The 19,074-nt window shown below is 33.7% G+C and overlaps 1 protein-coding gene across 1 annotated transcript in view; it reads right to left on the minus strand.

The window, feature by feature from the left end:
- LOC131848649 (protein stum) overlaps positions 1 to 13,376 on the minus strand; it is a 68,359-nt gene extending 54,983 nt beyond the window's left edge. The window contains exon 1 of the mRNA XM_059198574.1: positions 12,664 to 13,376. Coding sequence (XP_059054557.1) covers positions 12,664 to 13,376 — 713 coding nt within the window. The remainder of the gene's footprint in view (positions 1 to 12,663) is intronic.
- Between the last annotated feature and the right edge of the window lie 5,698 nt (positions 13,377 to 19,074).

The raw sequence follows: 19,074 nt of genomic DNA on the forward strand, positions 1-19,074 counted from the left end.
AATTAATTATTAAAGTGGTGCCTTATTATCTCTGATCAACGCGACTGTTGACAGTTAGAGAATGCCATCAGGCATTAAGTCTGACATGTACATATACACTTTTATGCGCAAAAGAATAAATAAATAAATAGTTTATAAGTTGTTTACTAATATAATATGGATAAATATCCGAAATAAATGAAATAAACAAAAAAAAAATTACTTCCCAATGATTCTATTTCTGATTACCGTCCAATTTACCAATTTGGGAATTACGTAAACAACTGGTATAATAGCTTCAATTAAACCTAACAATAGCGTATTCTAAGATAGACAGACTCACAATGTTATTGCATCACAGTAGAGAAAATAAGAATATAGAAATCATATATTATGTATTATATATGGATAATTCAATTTTGTTTCTTTATTACAGAGTAACAAAATTATCTTATGCACACTCATAATCATGATTACATGTTTGTTCTTCATGGATATACAACGGACTGTGTTCTGAGGAATTGTTTGACATGAAGCCTAGTGCTACCTTTTACCACAGATAACATAATATTACATACTTTTACCATCGCATCGCTCGCCGTCGACAGGGAGTTCATCCCGACACGCTGAAACCTAAGTGGTCTCTGACAGTGTGGTTTCAGGGAGCTTCCTCTCGTAATATTTTAAAATTCCCTCCTTAAATTGTGGAATGAATTACCTGCCGAGGTTCTCTCTAGCATAGGCTTTTTCAAGAAGGGCTTACCATATTAAGGTTTCTTAAGGGTCGGCAATGCGCACGTAACACCCTTAGTGTTTCAGGCCTCCAAAGCCTAGGGTAACTGTTTACCATCAGATGAGCCGTATGCTTGATTGCCACCTTCGTGGTATAATAAAATGTTTGTTTCGTTTGAGGAATTAATTGCTTGTATTGGTTTGATTGTTTTCTATGTATGTTAGGTACCTATGTATTTATATGTATTTCCATCAGTTATCAAGTAACCATAACATAGCTCTGCTTACCTTAGCAGTTACCGCAGTGAGAATTCTTCACAGTTTTATTATTGTTGTTATTATCAAGGTTACTCTATCTCATCCGTCATACTCGTGAACGGGTGCTGCTTGTAGGGACTGGTCTGCTCTGATAACTGTGATTAATTTCTTTCATTACTCAAGTAGCTATTATATTTATTTACTTTATGTTCTTGCCATTTGTCAGTTTGTATTCACAAAAAATCCTAAATAAGTACTTTTAAATAGTATATGACTATTTAAAAGTGCTCGTAACATTTTTTATTATCGCTCATTCGGAAAGCAGACTGATCAGAAGAAAAACAAACAAGAAATTTGCGTGATGCTCTTTTAAATAAATGTTGTTCAGCATTATTTATTTAGGATTTTATGTGAATACAAACTGTCAAATGGCAAAATCTTTAAGTAAATAAATATAATAGCTACTGAGCACTTTTAAATAGTCATATACTATTTACATAGTCACATACTGTTTAAAAGTGCTCATAAAAAGTTTATTTGAATAAAGATTATTTCTATTCCTATTATATTACGAAATCTGTTTTTGTATTGTTTAATTGTTAACTGATGTACATTGTTAATGAAATCATCAGTCGCGTAAATGATAAATCGAAACTTGACAGCAACATACGCATAAAAATATATATTCTGTCAATTATAAAATATCTCGCAACTAATGTGAGCGAGATATTTTACAATCGACAGAATCTCCTTAAGTCCTCTGCCTTATTCAAGACATGCATGTAATAATACATAATTAATTACACATCATTACCACAGATAACATAATATTAGTAACAGATATAATTTTTTTATGCAACGGGAAAGGTAAGCAAGCTGACACATTACATGAAAATAACGTTTTTATTATCGTCATTATGTGACCGTGATACTACTCATCCACCCCTTTAGAGTACTTAAATGTTGTGCTTATGTACCCTGTAATTTTTTATTTCATGACAGATCGTATCCTCAAATTGATACGTTCAAACGTTCAAATAGTCAAGATGAAATCAAATCATATGATGCTAAGAAAGCAGCTTGGAGACCGAAATACCTTTTTTTAACTCTAGAATTCATACTGGGTACAAGATAACTGCCAGATTATATATAAAATGAAATAAAATTTGTATAAAATGTGGTGGCATATGATAATTTACATCACTATTATTTGTTTCAGACAGTGTTTTAGTCATTTCTTACATGCAATAGACAACAATTGTCACTTTTAAATATAATTAATATACGTAATATTTATAGAAAAACACCCATGAATACAAACAATCATATTCTTGAATACAAATGTGTCATGCGAGGAATAGAACTTGCGACCATCGGAAGTAAGGCAGCGCCTTAATTCCGATGGTCGCAAGTTACATCGGTTTTGGTCGAGCCTACTGAGGCCGTCAAAATATTCAATTACTAATTGTTTCACCCGCGTGAAATTTATAGCCTATATATTATTCTGATGTATAAGCTATATAACTGTAAAGTTTTATCAAAATCCGTTCAGTAGTTTTTGCGTGAAAGGTAATAAACATCCATATTTAAAAACTTTCGCTTTTATAATATGTTTAAGATATATAATAACAGTTATGGAACTTCAAGATATTCAGTAAACATCACGGATAGCTATCGAGAACTAAAATGCAATTCAGTTTCATATTTACGTCATTTTCACTTGTTTTGAAATTAGTTGAAAGTATATTTATATTCGTAAATAGCAATTATTAAAAGCGTTATTTTGTAAATAGCAATTTTTTACCACAAATCAAAATAACAATGAACACAGGCGTCTATTCAAAATCGTTCATCCATTTACAGGCAATGAAGTTTTTAAGTATTTTTATAAAAACAACATTTTCCATTCATGAAAATCAATGAGCGAGATAAAATGTTGTAATACAATTATCTAATACTGATAATTATAAAGAGACTGATTGACTGACTGACTGATCAAAGCATGGCGTTAACTGATTGACATGAGAACTGATTTCTAGCGTGTTTTCTATGTATAATATATATGTATTTACGAAAAAAGAAATATATTATGTATTGGTATCAGTTATCTAGTACCTTATATTACAAGTTTTAGGTTATGTTATGGGTACTAAAATATATAGGAAATATCTAGACCGATACAAACAATAATACTCACGAATACAAATGTTTGGACCGTGCGAGGAATCGAACCCACGACCATCAGAAGTAAAGCGGTGTGCTAAACCGCTAGACCACTGAGGCCGTCGACAATACAATAAGAATTACCAATTGATCATCATATTGACTTTATTGTTCACACGGTGATGAATTGGAAATCATTTCAACCCACGTCAAACCCAAAATTGTGGGTGTATGACTTACAATGACTTGGTGAATAACAGGTCAAGGTTATTGAGAAAGATTCACTTTCAAAAGCAATACTTCACGTATTACAAACTAAAAAAATCTAGTACAGTTACATACTAGCCAAACTTAAGAGGAAACGCTATTAACACTACCCATCCTATGTGGTTGTAGCCCATTCATGGATAAACGAAATATCTCCTTTAGAAAGTTTACACTCTATCCTGAATAGATAGAAACCATCGCTCCTAAGAATATCCTTCAATTCTTGTCCCTGACAGGTCTAGGTAGTGACTCTGAATAAGGGCAATAACAATAGATCTATGTAGGTCGCAATGCTACAGGTACATGCACCTGACAATAGCCCAAATAACCCAATAAAAAAATACTTTCCGCTCTGGTTTCGCACGGCATTTACCATTAACGAATTAAGTATTTCAGTATTTTATTAAATTATATTGTAATGTTTATGTATGTAAAGAAATATACCTAAAGAACATACAAGAAAAACAAATGAATGTTACAAATTAATAAACGAATTAACGCAAAATTGCTATGTGGTTTATTTATATGCGATCGATGTGGGAGCGAGAGGTATACTAGCCAAATCTCTACAATCTACTAAAACTTCTTGGCCTGTTTAGAACTATAGTAAATTCTATATTAGAAAGACTATACAGAGCTGCACTAGCAGGCTCTATATCAGATTTGTCTGGACAGAAGAGAAACACGCGTGGGGAAGGTGAGTGCTGAGGGTCTCCTTAAACCTACAACCATGGTCACAAATTCCGTGGAACTGCTCGGAGTTTCCCTCTTTGCCACACGATGGACCCAGCACCCGCACTGTTTATACATGGAATACTGAGAAGTTAGCCTCTCTACTTAAAGAAGTTATTTTAAAGAAATTAGATAATGCTTATGTATAAATAATAAATAAATAAATGATGTAATATTTACGTATTTTAAAGGAATTATTTAATGTTTCAACATTTTAAAGAAGAGATAATAAATAATTACGTAAAATATACGTATATTAAAAATTCTGATAATATTTAAGTATTTTAAAGAAATAAGAAACTATCATACAATAACTAAAGAAATTATAGGTTTAGTTGGTTGTAGTATAACTACCAACTAATCCTCTAATTTTGTGAAGTTATATGAATACAATACTATACGTACAATTTATTATTATTTTACTGACAGGTAGACTTTGTAAGATGTCCCCCGAGTGGGTATTTCTGTCTATCTATTTCAGCCATCAGCAGTTTGCCTTGTAAGCTGTGTTTCTGCTGATGAGTGAGAGAAGTCAGGGAAATTACAGGGTACAAAGACATTATATCTTATTCCTTCTAAAAGGCAACATATTAGAGGGTACTACCACCGTTACATAATGACGGTGTCCTTGATGCTGCTTATGTATTTTGTCGCTACCACCTACCATTAGGTGGTCTGTCATCTTATTTGCCACTAGTTGATTGTCTACGTTTCATTTCTCCACCTTTTGCAATATTTTCTATTGCAGCTCCGCTTCTATTGGTCGTAGCGTAATGGAATATAGCTTAAAACCTTCCTCGACAAATGGACTATTCAACACAAAAAGAATTTTTCAATTCTAACCAGTAGTTCCTGAGTATAGCGCGTTCAAACTAACAAACAAACAAACTCTTCAACTTTATAATATTAGTATAGACTACAGTTACATAATAAAATTGTTTTGTAGATAAAATGATTAATAATGACAAATAATTTAAACAATTTTTTTCACTAAATGCATCACGTACAAAAAAACAGACTGTATTTTACGTGATGATTCTAATGACCGGAATTCGATGATAATTATGATGACAACTGACAAGATGTGATGTAGACAGACAGATACAGATATAAAATCATTATAAAGTCATGAGTAAACATTGAAACGTGAATTGAAACAGCCTGTATATAGAGGTCAATGGACTTATCTATCTAACATTCGTGATATGAATTATATTATTATTATATTCGTGATATGATATGAATTTAAGGAAATAGCAAAAAGGTTAGTCGACATCACAGGAGACCGAAGAGATGGCAGATACCTCGGACAAAGATTTAGTATAGCTATTCAAAGGGGGAAAGCTAATAATAATAATAATAATAGGTTTTAAAATAATACCTCTATTTGCCATAACATTTGTTCGTGTTAAAACCCGGTTAATAGTATAAATAATGTATATTAAACACGAAAGTAAAAATAACAATATATTTTAGTTAATATATTATATTTTTTAAGGTTTTTAGTTGTAAGTTAACAATATTGTTATGTTGAACTGTGTTAGGTAATAAACTGCTTATATACAACAAACCTGAATAAATACAGCCCCTACTAATATATCTAACACATAGCAAGCTACTAGGCAGTAGAAAAAGTTTTTTTTTCAGGACAATTCACACAGCGCCATCTAGACCAAAGTTAAGCTAGCTAAAGCTTGTGTTAAGGGTACTAGAAAACTGATACAAATACATAGGTATTTTTTTCGTAAATACATATATATTATACATAGAAAACACCCAGACCGATACAAACAATCATACTTATGAATACAACAAATATTTGTGTCGTGCGAGGAATTGAACCCGCGACCATTGGAGGTAAAGCGGTGTGCTAAACAGCTAGACCACTAAGGTCGTCAGTTGAGACTAATGTATCCACACAGACGCCTAGACGTCTTAGTATACAGTTTACGCTCCATTTATGGTATAGGTTCCAGGGAGTCTTTGTGAGAGTGTTTTAAGGAATCAAATATTCTCACCGTTGCTTCTCAATACATTTACAAAAATATCATGTACGCCAGGAAAAATATAGTTTCAAAAGAGTTTATGATTACTCTAATAAAAGCTTACGTTTTACAACAAACTACCAAATTTTTTTCTATCTGACCGAAAAAGGATTCAAACATAGCAGGTATAAAACATTTCTTTTGTAGAAAGATTATTGTAAAATTCAAGAGTTTGTATCATCACCTGCTTCTTCCTTATCACATTTATTTGTGATCGGCGTAATATGTTTTTCTCTTCCATTCATCCCTGTTCGCAGTCATCGCGTTATTTACTTCTTTTCTTACCATATCATCTTTCACACAGTCCATCCATCTCTTTTTCGGCCTTCCTCTGCCCTTATAACCATCCACATTCATATATAACACCTTCCAATAGAAAGAACTCAAAATTCATACCGACAATAATAATCTGATTGCAATAAGAAACCGCAATGCACTTCATTGCGGTTTTTGTGTTGATTATCGCTTTTATTTGTTATTATGTAATTATTTATTTAGAAAAGTATCTATTCAAAACAGCTATACACAAGTTTCTTGCTCATTCTTCTTGTGATAAGTCTGCGTTCCAAATGAATGATAATAAATATTACCATTCAAAAGTACTTGTATTGAGTTCATTTGAATAAAGATTATTTCTTCTTTCTTAGATTATTTCACTGTAAAAGATCTTAGTTTTTTTTTTTAATAAGGGGAGTTAACGTTAACAATTTCTTGTCATTTCGGCCGAGACCTTGCCGAAGTCGCAACTGAACCGTTCGTTTATTGTTATTTTTTGTGTACAGACGTAAAAACCTTGGTTCTTGTCGGCTAATCATATGATTCGTCATTATTATAAAGTAGTTAGTTGTAGTATTGTTTGGGTGAGTAATTTTGCGTTTGATTCTTGTTCTTTTAAAGGGCATACCGCCTTCCCATTCCGTGCTAAAACTATTTACATTTATACCTTCATTGAAATCTTTTTTTTTACAACCTGTTCTATAAAAAACTGATTTTAATTGAGAGCAAAATGGTATGGTAAAAAAATTTAATAAACCTATAATGATATCTGATCTATGGTCTATCTGATGGTCACGGTGGTGCAGCGGTTTAGCATACCGACTTACTTCCGAGTGGTCGCGAGTTCTTTTCCTCGCACGGTCGATTGTGCCATTGAAGTCATGTTCTAAACATATTTAGGGTTACTATTAAATCGAAAGAAAATCTCTATAGATTTTCTTTAAAGTGGTAGCACAAACTGACACCCGTAGTACGAAACTTACTCGCTTATACACTCAACCTCACTAATACAAGATTATTATAATTAACTATTAACGTGGATGGTAGGAAAGAGAGAAGACGCCCTAAAAAAGATAAATGGATTGTTTGAAAGATGATATGCATAAAGAAGAGTATGCTCAGATATGCCAGCCGATAGAGATCAGTGGAAGAGAATGACATACTGTGCCGACCCCAAATAACGAGATAAAGGCAAGGCAATTAATGATATCAATTATAATTCGAATAGAATAGAAAATCATTTATTCAAATAAATTTACATTGAAGCACTTTTGAATAGTCATCAATTTTTTTTAAATCCACCGCTCATTCGAAAAGCTGTCTCATCACAAGAAGGACGAGCAAAAAACTTGCGTGTTGCTTACAATTTTGTTGTTTACATTTTAAAGTTTGTGTATGAATACAAACTACCAACTAGTTCAATTAAATACTCAAATAGAGAAAATTAAATATAGAACCAACTGGTTGAATAAATCAGTCGTAGTGATAAGAGCAGACCAGTCCCTACAAACAGCTCTCGTTCACGAGTATAACGTATGGGCCAGCCATCACTGCGCTCGACATACTTTAAGGAACCCAATGACAATTAAAAAAAGACCTTGCAATAGTTTATAGATTTGCAACTAAAAAAGAGCCATATACTATAGACAAAGATTATACTTTTATATTGTTGTTTATATTTAATGGAGCATCGATTACGACCTTTGTATTGCTTCCTATTTTTTTTTATTTATATAAAAAAAACTATTATTATACAATACTACTTACATAACAGTATTTATAGTACATTTTTATTTCACAATATTTTTTAAACACAAACCTTAACACACACAGGACACGTTACAGCACCTTAACGCACAGCTAATCCACAAGGACTAGCTGTGCCCGCGTGAAATTTATAGTCTATATGTTATTCTGATGTATAAGCTATATTATTATAAAGTTTTAATAAAATCCGTTTAGTAGTTTTTGCGTGAAAGAGTAACAAACATCCATCCATATTCTCAAACTTTCGCGTTTATAATATTAATAAAAAAAAAAAGACTTTTTCACTTTATTTATATTAGTAATCTTAAGATCATGTAAAGTTGTTATCTAAATAGTATAAAATGAAGTCGTTTCCGCCGTCTGTTCGCTTAGATCTTTGGAACTATGCAACGGATTTTAATGCAGTTTTTAGAAATAGATAGAGTGATTAAAGAGGAAGGTTTATATATAGGCCTATGTGAAGCCGGACCGGGTACCTAGTTAGTAATATAGTTAAAGGTTAGTGATATTATGATTCATACTCGTGGATTTAAAATAAAAACCATATTATAATTTAACGTGGGTAGAGGTAGAGTCAATGACATTACCCTACATGGTAGAGTTGGAAAGCTATTAATTTTACAAAATAAGGCAATCTAAAATTTAAGCTATTAATATTTGCTTATCTGTTATTTTTATATTAATTTGGTTAGTGTATATCTACTGAGTTTGCATTCCGAATGAGCGGTAGAAATAAAAACTTGACTATTCAATAGTGCTTATATTAAGATTATTTGAATAAAGATTATTTCTATTTCTATTTCTGAGTCTAAGTTACAGGCTATAGCTTAGTTTTGGCTCCAGATTTCCCACAAATTATATTTGTGATTTTTATTTGTTAGCATTTATATAATAAAACTAAAATTATGTAATTTGTGGAGATGAAATAAAATATATTTATTATTATTATTATTATTTCTGTTATAAGACCGCCTTTTGTTATTACTTTTCTATTTACTGTTTGTCTAAGACGTATGCTACGTTTACATTCAGCCGCTTCCCCTGCTACTCGCGCTGCCGGAAGTATTGCCGGTCGACAACTGAGCGAGAGGGCTGAATGTAAAAACACGGTGCCACTCGCGCTGCCAGTCCTTTGACTCGCGCTCGAAAAACCGACAATCGAGGGACCGCAGGACAACGCGATTGGCAGCGCCAATGGCATGGGAAGTGTTTCCACTCGTGTTTACACTCTCGCGCTGCTCACTTCCCTGCCCACTCGGGCTGAGTGTAAATTGGGCATTAGGTGTTGTTACTTTTAAATGTATGCACCCTCATTGCTACATCGTATTATGTAACTTTAAAAAAAAAATAAAGAACACTCGATCTATATATTTGTCATTCTGAGCCAAATCAATGGAGGAAAAATACAAAATCCTTTACACTAGTACAAAATATTTGTTTTATTTTCTCAAGAACAAAAGGATAGTACAAACACTGTTTTTTCTTATCCTATATCTGCCCTGTACACAAAGACTTTAATATTATTATTCTTATTATTATGTTTCTTTTCTATTTTTCTTTATTTAAATTATTAACCGGGTCTTAACAGGAATAATTTTATGGCAAATAAAGGTATTTATCTCCCTCGACGTTTCGACTAGGTAGCACTAGCCGTGGTCACGAGCTGACTGGAGTTACAGCGATGTCAACGTAGATAGGTGACAGCAGTTTTTTCATCTACCGTCACAAGATTGTTCAACGAAAGTTCGCGACACACAACACACGGTATCCGTACACTTATCGACTGTTGACGCTACTGAACTTTACTTGAATTTATTTATGACTGGATTCCACGCAGAAGATAATTTTAATATTTCTTTCTTTTATATATAACTAGCTACTCGCCGCGGCTTCGCCCAGGTGTACATAAATACAATAGAATAGAAAATCATTCATTCAAATAAACTTAACTTAAGCACTTTTGAATAGTCATACAATTTTTTCTTATCTATCGCTCGTTCGGAAAGCTGTCTCATCACAAGAAGAACGGGCAAGAAACTTGTGTGTTGCTCTTTTAAATAATCCTTATAAGTTTACATTTACAAGTCGAAACGAATATACATATAAACCTTCCTCTTGAATCACTGCATCTATTAAAAAAACCGCTTCGAAATCCGTTGCGTAGTTTTAAACATTTAAGCATACACAGATACGGACACACAGCGATGGCGACTTTGTTTTATACTATGTAATGGTAATTTAAAAGGACTTAATACTAACCTATACGGGCCTTAGCCAAGTGTGGGAGAAGTTATTCTTATTATTATCGATATGCTTCATTTTCACAAATTTATTATTATTAATAGTAAATTAAAAAAAAAGTAATTGAATAGCAGTTTAGCGCACAATTTTACTTCCGATGGTTGACAGTTTGTTCGGAGTAAGATATAAATACAACTCCACCTAGTTCTTTTCTTTTAAAAAGTGGAAAATCTTCAAAAGATCGTCACCCCGGCGGAAGGATGGCGGGGTGGTGTGTGAGACTTACTCACCAAAAACCACACGGTGTACCTACGAGCCCCTATGCCGCAGCCAGGGGATAGGCGCTCGTAGGTGCATGTGTATGTAGCCATAAGCTAAGCAGAGAGAGAGCAGAGATTGTGCTAGAGGTACTGGACTAATCAAATACTTAGATACATTTTAATTTTATAAATACGATAAAAGTGTAGTTATATGATAGACGAAGTCACGTGAAGAATATAGTCGTTTAAAATAAGATATTTATACCGGAACTATTACTTAAATGAATGACGTTTATTACGAAATGTCTAATTTCATGTGCTAGTCATTTTGAAAGTAAGACGTACCACTTAATAATTATGTGTAACAAACAGTATTTGTTGATTATGTTATATTATCGTATCGCGAACTAATTGTAACTGTATAAAGAACAGGTTTTTCCAAAACTAGTTTTTTATACAGTTAATTTTTTACACGTTCCAGAGTTCAATTCGAATGGTGTTTTCAATATCATAAGCATAAAAAAAATTGCTGAATTACGACAAAAAGTGAACTGTGAAATTAAACAATCAATAATTAAACAAAACCTGGACTATAACAAATAGTGAACTTTGAAAATAGTGTTAGAATAAGATTTCATATAATTGTATATGCAGTGTAAGAATTCATAATGTGTATTGTTACATTATGAATTCTTACATTGCACAATGTAATGAAAACTGTGAAATTAGTAGTAGTGTAAGATTTATATAATTGTATATGCATATTGATAAATCTAATCCTCCAAATAAAGATGGGTGACACTGCATGTTGTCAACTCACCCGGCCGGCCAGCGGTGGTTCTGGGCCAGACGGATAAGGTCTGCCTCGGTGTCACTGTTAGGCAAATTGTAACATCTCGGCTGGAGTTGTACAAAAATGGAAATTAAATAAATATTATAATATTAAAGTAAATTAAAAAAGGCACGGACGAATATGTCTGTGGAAAAATGTATTTAAATATAAAAAAAAAAAAAAAAATATCATAAGCTGAACTGAAAAACACTTAAGCGATTTGTATGCGGATTTCGCTAAGGTATAGTAAGTTTTACTTATAATTTTTAATACAGTCAAGTTTTTACATGTTCCAGGGTGTAATCTTATTCGTATCGTATTTACAATATCATAAACTGATCTGAAAAAACACTTAATATATTTGTATGCGGTTTTCACTAATGTATAGTAAGTTTTATTTAAAATTTAATTTTTGTTTTATGCTAATCGGTTTATAAATAAAAAATATTATTAAGAAACAATATTAATAGGTAGGTACACGCTGGTTAATATAATTAAAAAAAATATCTATTACTTTTCATTCCACTTGAAAATATTGCAAATATGACGAACAAAATTTGTAGAGGTTAATCTCTTCCAGACAACCATGAATAGAATGAAATAAACGTAAATAATAATATATCAAACATTATATATATGTTAAAAAATGTACACATTAAGAAACTAAGTAATAGGGTGGAATTGTTTTTGTTATTAACATATTTGATTTTTGTTTTTTATTGTCGTATTTTTATGTGATTTTGCTAATCATAATTTTAGTTGTCATAGCGCCATGAAAGAGTTTAAATTTTAATAGTTCTTGTTTTAATTTTATAGTACTGGGCTCTGTCTATTTAAGCAGTTGGGTAAGGTCCCATACCTTACCCAATATTAAGGAGACTCATTATGTAGTAGTATCTTCAAGAAAAAGACAACCATTTCAATTTTGATGAAATAATCGGCGGTAAATCTTACAGATAACAAAGAATTATTTAAATTCAATATGTTTTCTCTGAAATTTCAAGTAACATATAGATTGTATTTTCATTATTTTATATGACTCTTGAACGCTATGTACTATGTACCTAACATTATGTGCATAAAGTTTAAAAAATAATTAAAAAGTACTCACGGTTGCGCAGACGCCGGCTTCGGAGGTACGCTCTTCACTGCCCTCTCAGGAAGCACCTTGAACGCCTCATCTTTACCACTGTCACCACCTTTACCAACAATCCTAACCGTCCTCTCTTTCCCTGAACCGACACTTTTCACTTCAAAACTCACTTTATCCTTCGGACTATCGACAACACTACTCGATTGTCGCGACGACAAATCGAAATATCGGTCCTGCGCGTGAATCAACTGCGTTACAGTGAACGCCGGAGTTTCCTCCTCGTCCGATGTTTTCGTCGAACTTTTCGATAGAAAATCGATTTGCGGACCGAATAGTTCGCTCCGATTGAAGTATCGATCGTCCTCTATATCTTTGGACGGCGATGCCTCGTCTAATCGCGACTGTATTGTTATATCTAATAGGTTGTTGTTTAGTCGCAACGAGCGTTCCGTCGCGAATGCATAAGGCGTATTGGCAAGTTCCTCTTCTATGCTATTGTAGCGGCTTCGGAACAGTGATCGCGGGGTCTCCCCACCGTCCGTATCATATTTGCCCCCGAATAAGTCGTACTGCGCGAAACGGTTGTTGATCGTATCGAATTTTGGATCGGTTATCTCGTTTCGCTGCTCGTCAGTGGGTTGGGTGTTGGATTCGACTTGCGGTGTGCTGGATGGACTCATGTTGATTTGTAGTATACCGTGCTCGTCTTTGAACTTCAATTTTAATGCCATCTTTGTATTATCTTCTCATTTTTCGATTGGAGGTCGGATCTGGAAAGAGAATAAAGTTTATTAGAGCTAGTTTTTCTACAAAGTCATCTGCGTGTGTAACTTAGTCTCACCTATTTCAGAAACCAAACAGCTAGCTTCACAATCTGTGTATCGGTTGTAAGGCTAGATTAGGCAGTGAAATTGTAGGATACGAGGCATGATAAAGATGCCTGATGATCCTACACAGTTTGTTTTATTTTTTTTCTATAATCTGAGGACAATTCACACAGCGCCATCTAGATCCAAGTAAAGCTAGCTAAAGCTTGTGTTATGCGTACTATAAGAACCAGATCAAGAGTCTCACAAGGAATAAGTTTCAAAATTTAAAACTAATTTATTTATAATAAAAAACAAGTTTTTTTCTAATGCTGTTTATGTTTTACAGCATCATATATTTGATCCAAACACGCGGAAGGACTTATGGAGCGGTTGGCGGCCAACATCCGATACGATTTTATTCTAGGGCATTTTCAGCTCAGGATATGTTCGATCTGAACACATATATGATTGAATCTACAAAATTATAATTAGACTGAGGTACGTCAATGGAGTATAAGATACATTTTTAAACATGTTTATTTATATTAGACGAATAGGAACTGCAATGAAATTGGTAATTTAGAATTTATATCATAGAGATACGTAAACACGTTGTTTATTTTTAGTAACATCTGCGGCACAGTCAGTTAATCGAGGTTTCGGAATAGATTACACTCTATTCTCCTAAATTTGAATTTAAAAATGAATCTGTATTATTGTAAACATGTACAACATTTTGAAAGAATACGAGATGAGTTTCTTGTCAGATCTCATCTCGAAATCAATCTAATAGGGATGAGTGGAAGAGAAAAACATATTACGCCGAGCCCAAATAAATGGGATAAGGAAGAAGCAGATAATGATGATGATGTTACTGAAAGTTAAATAAATTAATAATGGTCGAATTTCGACCACTGGGCGATAATTGTTCACTATAAATTGAATGACGGACATAAAAGTTACTTGTAAACTATGAACTCTCATTTTATGCAGTCGGTTTATAATGATAAACATTTGACCGTCCAAATAGTCCTAATTAACATTGCTCCGGCAAGGTCCTTGCCTCGTATATGACCAACAACCCGCTTACAGCACGCCATCGGCAATTACAATAACCTAAAAACATAAGAAACGTCACATTTCTTGAGCCTCTACATAAGGGTGGCAGTACAGTGAAGGCGATGCGAAAGATTTAAAAATTTGTCGTTGGAACCGCAAAAAGGGCCGTCTCTCACCTATTAGAGGCCTTGGGTATTACGATAGTGGGGCCCCTATGACTATAGTATTAAAGCACGATGTTGTTAGAATAGACAAATTCATTTTTGAACGTGACTCTATAGATATATATATGCGGATACCCTACCTTCAAAACAAACAGGCAAAAATAATTTTAAAAAGTCTTTATGTGATGACAAGTTTAAGTTCTTGTTAGATATTTATAAAATAACTAGCTATACCAGCAAACGTTGTTTTGCCTTAAAATAAAAAAAAAAAATTTTGGGGTGGACTACCCCTAACATTTAGGGGGATGAAAATAGATGTTGGCCGATTCTCAGACCTACTCAATACGCTCACAAAATTTCATGAGAATCGGTCAAGCCGTTTCGGAGGAGTATGGGAACGAAAACTGTGACACGAGAATTTTATATATAAGAAGATTAACAAAAACGAACAAATTAACCATAGGCGGTAAGCATTTGTTAAGACTGATTTTCAGACGAGAGTAGAGTAGCTATTGGTTATCGTTTGGTAACTAAGTAGGGACTAGACTAGACCCAAACCATCGTGGGGCATGTGCCCAATAACAAACAGTCTGAAAGTCCACCTGATGGCAAGATAGGTTTTCTCACGAGACAACAGCATGGGGTTATTCAAGAAGGGTATATTAAGGTTTCTTAAGGGTCGGCAACGCGCACGTGACACCCCTGGTGCTTCAGGCGTCCATAGGCTACGGTAACCATTTACCATCAGATGGGCCGTATGCTTGTTTGCCACCATAGTAGTATAAAAAAAAAAAAGACATAAAGCCGCATATAGTCCTTCATACAGGCCATTATAATGACCTAGAAAGGACAGCAGTGACATAATGTTATGTTGATATTTATGTAACATGTAACTTCTTGTTTAGGAAATTTGTTTTTACATATATTATTAATACTTTAATATATATGTTCATATATTTGATAGAAACTTAATTTGAAAACGATGACTTAAATTTTTAGATATGTTCTTTAACAATATATCATAAATTTAAAATACATACACGAACCGCGCTACGGTCATCACGTTATCATGATACCACACAGCTTAACGGTCCACCCTGTGGAGGCCTTCTCACGTCTTCGCGGTCGCCACTCGAGGACTTTCCTACCCCAACGGCCATCTATCCTACGAGCTATGCGCCCTGCCCAATGCTTCCCACAATGATAGTGACTTGACAGAAAAAGAGTTGTTTGCCCTTGCTATTTACCTACACCCGCATTTCATTTGTTACGTAGTGATTCTTACAACAAGGTTAAAAAGCTGGCTCGTTTAAATAAATAAACAATACTGATTGTAACCAGTTAATTATGCATACCCGTACACTGTAATCTTTAAACATTTTTCGTTACCTACACTCAGATATCGATTGATCGGTATTCACTTCATTATGTTAACTCACTCCCCTCTTGCATTCGGAGCATTCAATCACTTGCCAGCTTTAAAGCATCTGTCAAAACCCATTTTCTTTCCCTTTAATTAATTTCTTATTATTCTCTTAATTAATCTTCCTTCATTCTTTCCAAATATATGTGCACTATTAAGTATATGTACGTGTAAGTAGATATGTATTAATATGTATATATATTTATATTTATGTATGAGTCATATATATTTATTTTTATTTATTACCTACCCTGTTCTTATTTTTATTTCTCTATCCAACTAAAGGTAGTCTGGAAGAGATTGCTTAGCGATAAGACCGCCTTTAGTATCAAAATATATTTTCTATTTTAATTGGTTTTTTTATTCTGTAATTGGTGCAATAAAGAGTATAAATAAAAAAATAAAAAATATTATTTTTAAAAGACAGCCTAGGTGGTTTATCTGTTTAGCATACCGCCTTACTTCCGATGGTCACGGGTTCGATTCATCGCACGGCACAAACATTTGTATTCATGAGTATGATTGTTTGTATCGGTCTGGGTGTTTTCTATGTATAATATTTATGAATTTATGAAAAAATATATATTTATGTATTTGTATCAGTTATCTAGTACCCATAAGACAAGCTTTAGGTATCTTGCATCTTGATGGCGTCTTGTGAATTGTCCTGATATTATTAATATTATTATATTATTATTTTAAAAGATTTAGCAGTAATAGTTACAAACTATTCAGTATTAGATACAAATTTAGCAGTACAAGGCGAGAAGGGACACCCGTAATCGCCCAGATGAAAACTTACTTCATCTTCGTTACATTTATTTATTTATATTTATTTAATAGAATGGTGCTTCCATATGCGGGTAATGGTATACGCTGGTGTGGCACCAGTGGAGGATTATAAGATGAACACGAGGTCAGGTCAGTTAGCCCATCGTGACAAATTCACCAGGAAATTATCACGATAGTTTCCTGGAGGCACCGCGTGGAGGTCAACCTGACATGGTACATTGCTAGCAGTAGGGATATTAAGCTACATTACTAACAATCGTCTTTCCCCTCTTCACTACATATTTTGTTCACTTAACGAATTGAACGCGCGACCATCGAAAATAAAGCCATATTCTAAACCGCTACACCATCGAGTTGGATGGGGCCAAGCTATATTAATAAAAAACATAGCTTGGCAGTGTATCGTGGGTTTTACACTACAAGAATTTTAATACAAAACTTTATTTTCTAGGTTATATACCGTAATTCCGCGTCACTTTGCTGGACGCGGAAAATTTTTTCAATGGTATAAAATTAAAATGTTTCAAACACAGTTAGATTTTAACCTAGTGGCGATATTTATTTATACTTAACATGTGATGTTTTTACTACAACAATGTTATGCTGATTACTGCAAACTTATTACTTTCAACTACTTATAATAAAATTATGGAAGTTACTAGAAAACTTTCAATTATTTTTTTTAAAGAATTGGAATGGCGAACAAACGGCTCACGTGATGGTGGTAATGGTAGCCGTTTTTTTATATAATTGGATTGGCAAACAAACGCTCCACGTGATGGTGAATCGTAACACTTACAGTAACAGCACTACCACATCGCGTTATCATGTGACACCCATGTTACTACTATTCAGTTGACATTTCAAGATATTATGGTGCTCCCGCCCGAGATGATGTACCTATGCAATTATAATTGTTACAGACTATGTAAATACTATAAATGACGTAGTGGAGTTACTTGAAGCAGTTATGCTCGCTATAACATTCAAACTTGTGGCGGCGTGGTGGGCTGGATTAATGTGTTCCCTCTAATATGGTTGAGTGCAATGATGGCTGCCTCATCCGTCATACTCGTGAACGGGCGCTACTTGTGGGGATTGATCTGTTAGGGTTACGAACAGTGGTTATTTGCTATTGACGAAACGAAAAATATATTTTCTTTTGGTTTTAGTGCCGGAATCAAAGTTTTTGTAACAGAGACATTGATTACCAATGATTCTAGCTGGTCGGTTCTGAAATGAAATCGGCGAGATACCTTGTGTAAGTGCAAACGATCTCTGTGCATTTTGAGAACACATAACTTTTTAGATGCTATTTTAGCCTTACCTCCAAATTACCGCAACTGAACGTCATCCTTGGCGTTGATATATCCAATCAACGCCAAGGATCTCGAGATTTGGCTTCATATTAAGGAGAGTGTCTTAAAATTAAGGAGACACAATGAACATTTCATAATATACTTACATGAATATATTTTCTTTTGGTTTTAGTGCCGGAACATTTCATAATATATCATGAATATATTTTCTTTTGGTTTTAGTGCCGGAATCAAAGTTTTTGTAACAGACTCGTCCTTTGCGGCGAGATATTGCATCTCTGTGCATTTTCTACAGCATATATCATGGTGAGTGTTCTGAGGAATTGGCCGGATTAATCTCAGCTACAGAATTTTACTATCGTACTTTTGTAACTAAAATACTATTCTGACCTTCCTGCAATGGTATTTCCAAAACGATACAATATTGAAACCTTCAAACCTTTCTTAAAAGGCCGTCAACGCACTTACAATTTCCCTGGCTTTGCAGGTGTTCAAGGGCGGCGGTAATCACTTACCATCAGGTGAACCGCAAGCACGTTTGTCTCATAAAAATATTGCCATAAAAAAGAAAGAAGATGCCTGACTATAAAAAAAAGATTTGATGAAACTGATTCAGTTTTATGAAATCAAATCAAAGAGCGTCTTCTACCTGGCTTTGGGGTTGTTATACCGCCTACCCTTTAAAAACTAACAAATTCATGTACAAATATGGACATGCAGATTTATTCATAACAGCTGACATTAGTCAAGACCTCGAGTTTGATTCGAGGTCTTGTATAGCGAATTCGTGTATGAGTAGTTCAACAAAAAATTGGAATTAACATGTATGGAATTAAACATATGTAATTATACTAATGGATGAT

This window comes from Achroia grisella, unplaced genomic scaffold (assembly GCF_030625045.1).
Source record: "Achroia grisella isolate CSIRO2021 unplaced genomic scaffold, CSIRO_AGI_Agris_v1 utg1090, whole genome shotgun sequence".
In the NCBI taxonomy this organism is placed as follows: domain Eukaryota; kingdom Metazoa; phylum Arthropoda; class Insecta; order Lepidoptera; family Pyralidae; genus Achroia; species Achroia grisella.